The sequence below is a fragment of the Coenobita brevimanus genome, chromosome 73, assembly GCF_032717465.1.
Source record: "Coenobita brevimanus isolate Jiangsu-jjx chromosome 73, ASM3271746v2, whole genome shotgun sequence".
Lineage (NCBI taxonomy): Eukaryota > Metazoa > Arthropoda > Malacostraca > Decapoda > Coenobitidae > Coenobita > Coenobita brevimanus.
In genome coordinates this window covers 15,856,914-15,865,203 of record NC_137026.1, presented here as the reverse complement: position 1 = coordinate 15,865,203, position 8,290 = coordinate 15,856,914, and the positions used below count along the sequence as shown (strand labels likewise).

The 8,290-nt window shown below is 39.6% G+C and overlaps 1 protein-coding gene across 1 annotated transcript in view; it reads right to left on the bottom strand.

The window, feature by feature from the left end:
* Window positions 1-699: 699 nt before the first annotated feature.
* Window positions 700-8,290, bottom strand: part of LOC145407489 (carboxylic ester hydrolase-like) — a 218,604-nt gene continuing 211,013 nt past the window's right edge. Inside the window, exons 11-12 of the mRNA XM_080278417.1 lie at window positions 1,662-1,795; window positions 700-731 (exon numbers count right to left, since the gene is read on the bottom strand). Coding sequence (XP_080134543.1) covers window positions 700-731; window positions 1,662-1,795 — 166 coding nt within the window. The remainder of the gene's footprint in view (window positions 732-1,661; window positions 1,796-8,290) is intronic.

Sequence of the window (8,290 nt, the reverse complement as noted above, 5' to 3'; positions counted from 1 at the left end):
TGGCGTTACCACTATCGGTATTAAAATAGTAGCAGCGCTACTAATAGCGGCACTATTCCCAGCTTTGTACAATATATCCAAAAGTTCTCAGTGAATTCCAATAAAACTTTGTAGAATGATGGGGCATGGGCCAAGAAAGAATTTTTTTTAAATTTTGAGGCAGGGCCGGATCCGGATCCAATGAATCCCCCGCAATATTTCCGTAGTTCTCAATGAATTTCAATGAAATTTTGTGGAAGCGTGGACCATGGTGGAACAATTGATTAATTTGGGGGGCGGATCTGGATCCTAAGTATTCCACACAATATCTCCACAGATCCGGATCCGGATCTCGTTTACTGGCAATGTCATTGGCGGAGGTATGTGCTACCTAAGTTTTTTCTAGTTGAATCTTGCATTCATTGTTATAAATGAAAACTGTATCATCTTTATTTGTGATATATGAATTATTATGGTTCTCAAATTAACCTCATTATATATATTACACAGCCCCACCTCATTCACACTTATATGCATTTTACGGATCCATCAGCGCCATGAATACCTAGCAGTCCTTCTCACATGCTTTCTCCTTTAGCCTACCTGTCTCACTGTAAATATTTTTTCAACACATCCCCTACCACTCCGAGAATCATTTTGTTCTTTGCTCACCAGACCTTCTGTAATCTGTCTTTTCATCGTCCACCACCAATCTTTCAATTAACCTTCCCCACTGCTCTGAGCATCATACTCTGCGAAAATTTTTGCATTTACTTTGATCTTAGCATTCATACAAGGACCATGTCAGAGAATCGGGTATTTTGTTGGTAAAGCTTCACGTTCACATTCTATTGTGAGTATTTCCCACAAACAGTTCTACTGATGCCATGAATGCCCTACTATTTTTTTTTTAAATCCTTTTGACAGCATTTTTATAATTTGCCACTGTAATATTCTTGGTACATTACTTCGTAGTACAAACTACTTCCCAGCCATGTTTATTGCCTCTCTTTTTCTCATTCCCATTCCAGATCACTTAAATTAGTATTCGGTATCTTATCCCATCTGAGAGAGCAGACTAAAGTCAAAGATATTATAGAAGTTATTAAAGAACAGAAATGAAGGTGGGCAGGCCATGTAGCAAGAACATGAGATAACCGATGGAGCAAGAGGTGTACACCAAGAGATTGTAAGCGTAGCAGAAAAAGGCCAGGCAGGAGGTGAAGGGATGAGATAGAGAAATTTGCTGGGAAAACGTGACAAAGATTGGCTCGGTCAAGGAATTCGTGGAGAAGGTTGGGGGAGACCTTTGTTCAGCAGTGGACTTGTAATGGCTGATGATGATGATGATGATGATGATGATGATGACGATCTTATCCCATCAATTTTCCACTTTTCCCAGAGTTGTTTGTACAGCTTCGCACAGTTTCAAAAATCGTGTCATATTTTCAGATAAATGAATTCAGATAAGTTTTACATTTTTTCCTTCTGTTTATATTTACTTAATGTTTTTACATTCTTTCCGGTTATTTGTTTTTATTTATTTATTTATATACATACGTCCTGATTTTAAAAACAACTCTTATGTTTCCTTCTCATCTGGCTGTCTGTCTGTCTGTCTCTGTTGTAAATATACCTTGGAATAACAAGAAGCTTCTGAGCCCACAATAAATACCCCTCACGGGCTTTGAAAGCAAATACCTCTTGGTTTGTGTCGGGCTCCATCCTGGGGTGAAGCGTGAGTGCGAGATGCTGGAAGTTACCGGGGCTGGCGGGTTCCCACACAAAGCCCAGCGAACAATCAGGAGTTGGATTCCTGTGGCAAGAATATTGGGAGAAAACGTTAGGAAGAAAAGTAAAATGTAGTTGAGGGCAAGATACAGGCATCATAACCACTGGATATTTTTTTTATACATTGGATAAGTAATTGCCATTGTATCAATAATAATGTGAGTTAAATAAAAAGAGAGCAAATCGAGAGCCTCTTCCCATCCACTAATCCTACCAGATAATGTCGAAAGGAAATATCTGGAAGGACCATCATGACTTATTCACATATTTTATGGGAAAGTATCAACGGAATATAAAAGATTAAATTTGCACACACTCAGTCTCTGGATAAAGAGATGATTGCAATAATGCACTGTTCTTCTTACCCGGAATGTAACGAGTGCTGCATTTTACTCCAAGCTGGTCCAGATTTTCCTCTTTTTCCAGCTCATTTCACTTTGCTCAGTGGCAGAAAAATACAATGATATCTCTACACTCTTTCCATATTATCGCTTCCTGAATAACCCTACGTCAGAATGTTAATGGAATGTTACAATTCGGCAATCAAGATGGAGAGATTTCAGTTTTTGGCCTAGCTTGTGTAAAAGCATTATAGTTAAGCACATTATTGCAAATCTGACAGCACACTTAACAGGTAGGATCATATCCTGTATACAGTATCAACAAACTGTGTTCATTACACTTTTGCAGCAGTGCTCTGCAAACAGTATGCCGTGGTACACTAATTTTTTTATGCACGAAGAAGGAACCAAAGGCCAGGAGCCTATAAACCGTCCACTCCACGAAGAACAAAAAATAATATAAAAGACAGCCTAATTCAAGATCCGTTCATTTCGAGATGCTTGGACACACTGCATTTGAAAGACTGGAGATTAAAGGAAGTAGGAAATACAGACAGAGAGACAGTTTCGGAGTTGATCTGTTGAATACATGAAGGACTTGGAGCAACAGTTAACTCTTGCATTAGAGAGTTTGACAGAAAAGGGATGAGTTTGTTGCGAGACAGGTGCTTTGTGTCCGCCGTAGTGGTGGAGGGATGGAAGCAGACAGTTCAGAGGAGCGGTGACAATTGAAGCACCAATAGAAAAGAGATAAAGATGCAACAGTGCAGGGAAGAGACAGATTGAAGGCAGCCGGTAAGAGGAGTAGAGTTAAAAAGATGAAAAGCCTTTGACTCCACCTTGTTGAGAGGTGTATGTGGGGAGCCTCCCCACACACGAGAGTTGTACTCTACACAGGGGAGAATAAAACTTGTATATAATGTTAACAATTGTGCAAAGGTAAAGTAGGTACGGATCGGCTTAGCACACCCAATCTCTTGGAAGCAGATATTACAAGAGATGTTATATGATCTTTCCAAGATAAATCCAGGGTGAATGAAACCCCAAGCATGTTTAATGATGATGTAGGATTCAACTGTATATTATTAAACTTTAGCGGGTATACTTGTGCAAGATTTTGTCGGGTTGCTAGGTGTAAGAACTGAGTCTCTGATGCATTAAAAACAACACGATTACTTTTACCCCAGTCAGAGATACGATCCAAGTCAGACATTAAGTGTGCCATAGCCTCATCCCTTGTTTGCTGAAGTAACTGGTGAGATGGACGCTGCACGAAACAAATGGGAAGGTGAAGGGTGGAGCCATCAGCATATGAATGGAGAGGGGTTGATGTACTGCACAGAAGGTAACTGATTAATAAAAGGAAAAGAGTTGGTGATAGGACAGTACACCAGGAAACCATTTACTACGCTGAGTGGTAGCCATATAACCAAATAATGGCGCCTGGTGGTTTAGTGGGTAATGAAGGCACTCCAATCGGATTGAGCCTGGGCAGGTTTATATGCAAGGGATGGTTGGGGTTTATTGCTCATGTAATGCCACTCAGGGATGAGTGAGGCTGGTCACTCTCATCTCAAATGTAAGGAAAAACTTACCTAGCCCATGGCTTCTATGCTCTTCATGGGCCAACAAAGGATTGGATGATGAATGAAGATGATGAAAGGAATAGACTCAAAAACTTTTGAGAGACAGGATGTTAAAGTATTTGGGCTATAATTAGAGGGTTGGGAATGGTCACCCTTCTTTGGGAGAGCTGAGTGAGAGCAAGATGAAAGAGTTTGTCTAGGGAGGGTGTAAGCACAGTTCATGAGGACAACATGAGGGACCCTATCAGGCCCATATATCTTGTTAGTATTAAGGCCGGTGATGGCAGAAAATACGTCAGTTGAGGAAATTTTAATGTCAGCCATGAAGAAGTCAGAGGAGGGAAGTGATGGTGGAACAGCACCGGAATTGTCTAAAGGTGGAATTGGAGAAAAGAGTCTGAATGAAGAATTCTGCTTTATCATTAGACGAAATAGCTACAGAGCCATCAGACTGAAATGGAGGAGGAAAGGATGATGAGATAAAGTTATTAGAAAGATTTTTTGGCAAGGTGCTGGAAGGAGAGGGAAGAATTCTAATTGGAGAGTTCATAGCATTTAGTATGAACGAAATTATTTTTAGCAGAGCGAATAACAGACTTTGCATAATTCTAGGCAGAGACATAAGAGAGATGAGATTCAGGAGTGGGTTGTTTCCGGTACGTTTTGTAGGTTTTCTCCATGTTGTGGACAGCATTAGAACAAGCGTGATTAAACCAAGTTTTTTTTTTTTTTTTTTTTTTTTGAACGTATGCTTCCATGCCATGAGAATGACCTCTGTAATGTGCAAGGCACACTCTGATGGCTCTCGGCCATGGAAGGAATAATCATTCAAGGGAGAATAAAAGATAATCAAAGATGTACTGCCTGAGGTCCTCCTAGTCGGCAGCTCCAAAGTGTAACAGCCGCCACATCTTTGGAGGGTCCACAGGCCTTGCTGGACAATAGGACAGGTTAAGGTGATAAGGTTATGATAGGAGGAGGTCAACGGAGAGGAAAGATTAACGGCATAACCAGAAGGATTAGCCGTAAGGAAGAGGTCAAGTATGTTTTGAGCACCCTTCAAGGCGGTCAGGGATACGGGTGGAATGCTGTACAAGCTGCTCTAGGTCAATAAGGGTAGAAAAGATGTAAGCTTGTTCACCAGGAGAATCAGTGATAGGAGAAGAGAGCCAAAGGTGGTGGTAAACACTGAAATATCTTAGAATGGAGATTTCAGAGAAAGGAGAAATGGATAGGGTATGTTCCATCTTAGAAATAAGATAGTCGAAGATTTTTCATAGTCAAAAGAATTCTGAGATAAGTAAACGGCACAGACATATTTAGACAGAGAATGAGAAGAAAGCCGAAACCAGACAGTAGGGAATTCAGAAGAATGAAGTTCATGAACATGCGAGCAAGATAATATGTCGTTGCATACCCGTACATATACGCAACAATGAGTATAGAGAAAGTAGGAGTATACAGAGAATGGTTTGGTATCAGTCGCCTCAGTTAGGAAGAGAAGGTGAGGTTTAGAGGAAGAGAGGTTGTGCTCAACAGAATGTTAAAGGAAAGGCCGCAAATGTTGCAGAAATGAAGAAGTGAGTCAGACAGTGGTTCCAGGCATCTTGCTGGGTTGTCACCGGGAGAGGGTCGGATGGTGGGGGCATTTATTGTCCCCCTTCCCACCCCACCGGGGACTCTGAGGCTTGATCATGAGATACCATTTGGTTTAATTTTGAATTGGAAATGTAGTGTGTGATGTGCATGTAGTTTGGTGTTGACAGTAAGTGTAACTTGTATTGGTGAGTATGCTGGCCTACTATCTATTGTTATTGAAACACTTAAAAATTTCAGCAAAGGGGAATGGTCAGGAGCTAGTCCTGAGGGATGATGAAACAGGAGCTCGAAGCATGTTTTTTTTTTTTTTTTCTGATTCATTTATATCCGGTTATATTGACAACGTTGGGACGAATTTTGCGAGAAATGATTCAGCACGTCGTGCCTTCGCTCGGGAATAGATGAAATAATTCGGCTAATCAAACCACAAAATCTTCATAAAAGCTGTGTTTTGACATTTAAGCCAACGTATTGCTATCCAACTTAGGTCTAACCTAAAGTTAACCCACCATAATATCTTTGTTTGGGGCGATGACGAAGGTGCGACGTTGCAAAGTCTTTTCTCGAGGCACTGGTTCCTACGGTGCCAATAAGGCTGAATGACCGATTATACACCCAAAAAAAAGAAAAAAAAATCTTTTGCCACCAAAACCTTCCTGGTGTGCCGCGGTAAATTAGTTACAAGTACTGTAATTTAATATTAACATAAATGAACATAACATATAATTTATTACTAGAATTAAGTATTAGAGTTAATTTTTCATATTCATGTATTTTTGTAATACGAGTAGACCACTTACAAAATCGTCACCAGGAACTGTCTTATTTGGACATGGGTAAAACGTTTGAGGTGTGTGTGTGACGTTGTGTGATATGCCTTGTACCCTGAGACTCTTGCACATGTAGGGGCATTAGCTTTTGCACATATAGGGGTATTGGCTGCTGATATCTCTGTTATTATTTTAAAAGTGTAAGCTGATGAAATTTTAAGAGAAGAGCAAGCGGGATTTAGAAAGGGTAGAGGTTTTATTGATCAGATTTTTATTGCAAGGCTTCTAATGCAACAAGCTAGTGAGATGAAAATTAGTATGTGTTTTGTGGATTTTGAAAAGGCGTCTGATAGTGTTTCACGTGGAGCTGTGTTGAAAATTATGAGGTTCTGTGGTATACCAGAAAAGTTTGTAAATATTATTAGAAGCCTGCATGAAGGTAGTTTTTGTAAGGTAATGGTGGGTGGTTCTTTGAGTGATCCATTTGAAGTTAGGTCAGGAGTGATTCAAGGGGTTCTTTTGCCTTTGTTGTTTGTCTTGATTATGGATTACGTTATGAGAAAGGCTGTAAGGAGAACAGGTGCAGGAATTAACTGGAAAGAAATAAGAGGTTGATGGATTTGGACTATGATGATATTGTACTGATTTGCGGATGTGTTTACGAGATGCACAGGTTGCTTGATTGTCTGATGGAGGAAGGAGAAAAGTGGGATTGGTAATGAATTGTGGAAAGACTGAAATTATTGATATGCACGTAGAGAACCAAATTAATTGCGTAATTGGGAATAATCTGGTGAAGAATGAAGAAAATTTTAAATATCTGGGAACGATTGTATTATCTAACGGATCATTAAACTATGAAATTGAGGAGAGGATTAGACAGGCTTGGCGAGCTGTTGAAATGTTGAAGTCTGTTTGGAATAATAATATGCTTTCGGTACATGCTAAAGTGAAAATTTAGAAGTCCATGGGTAGACCAATTTTAATTTATGGGCATGAGTCATGGTACAGTACAATTGCAACAGATCAGAAAGTATTAAGATTTGAGGATAAAATATTGAGAAGGATTCTTGAAGTAAAGTGGCAGACAGAGTTACAAATGAAAGAGTAAGGGATATTACGAGAGTGGAACCAGTTAATGAATAATATTATCTGAGACTGTCTTGCTGGAAGTGGGTGGAGCACATGTGTAGAAAAGAAGGCAGTTTAATACGGGATTTGCCAGAGTGGACTGCTAGAGAAAGAAGAGGCAGTGGTAGGCCGAGGGAAACCTCGTTGCGGACAATGAAAAGAGACGCAAGGGAGGAATGTTGGTGGGACCTGAAGGAGATGGCATGAGACAGATATTGATAAAGAGAGTTCATCGAGGCCCTATGCATCCTGCGGGGTGCCACAGGAAACTATTGACTGTTTAATTTCAGCTGATAATGAGCTGACCACTCGAAAGGAATATCATAGCAGGAACTCTTGTGATATACAGAACAACATTATCCGGTTGGTGATTCTTTTGTTTCAGCTGTTGAAGCTTCAGTTGCTATGTCTCCTTGAAGACACAGGAAGAAGGTGGGGATATCGGGTGATCGTAAACTTCAGCTAAATTCAGTGAAGTATCCATAGACATACTCATATTTGGGTTGAGCTGAAAGGAGAGTACCCAACTATTTCCGAGTGTGATGTTGACACACTGTTGCCGTTTACAACGTATTTGTGTTAAGTAAGCTTGTCACCCTTAACACTTGCAGTGTAAACAACAAAACCTTAAATCTTAAGTCAGTAAATGAGGAACTTTAAGTTTTTTTTTAAAGTGTATCTGAACCGGCCACTAAACATCCATGTTCCTCAGAACATGCACTAATTTCTCTTGATTTTCTTTGAAAATATGATATATATTTAGTTTCTGGGAAAAAAATATTATTATATATAATTATTACAGGAAGTTTTAATGAAAATGTTTATTGCAATTGCCTCTGGAAATACAAATGTTTTTCTGTTTGTTCAGTTAATACTCTGTCTCAATAAAGTTACCCAAGTTTATCTTTTTTGGGAACACGAAGTAATGAGTAATTATCTCATGTGGAGTAAGCCGATGCGTATCACTGCATGCCCTCAAAATAATGTGCTTTTCATAATTTTGCAAATCCCTTGAACACCAAGAATAATCAGTACATTGCTTGAAATAAACGGTACTGTACACGTAACTATTGCTGCAGTGTTTCATCATTTG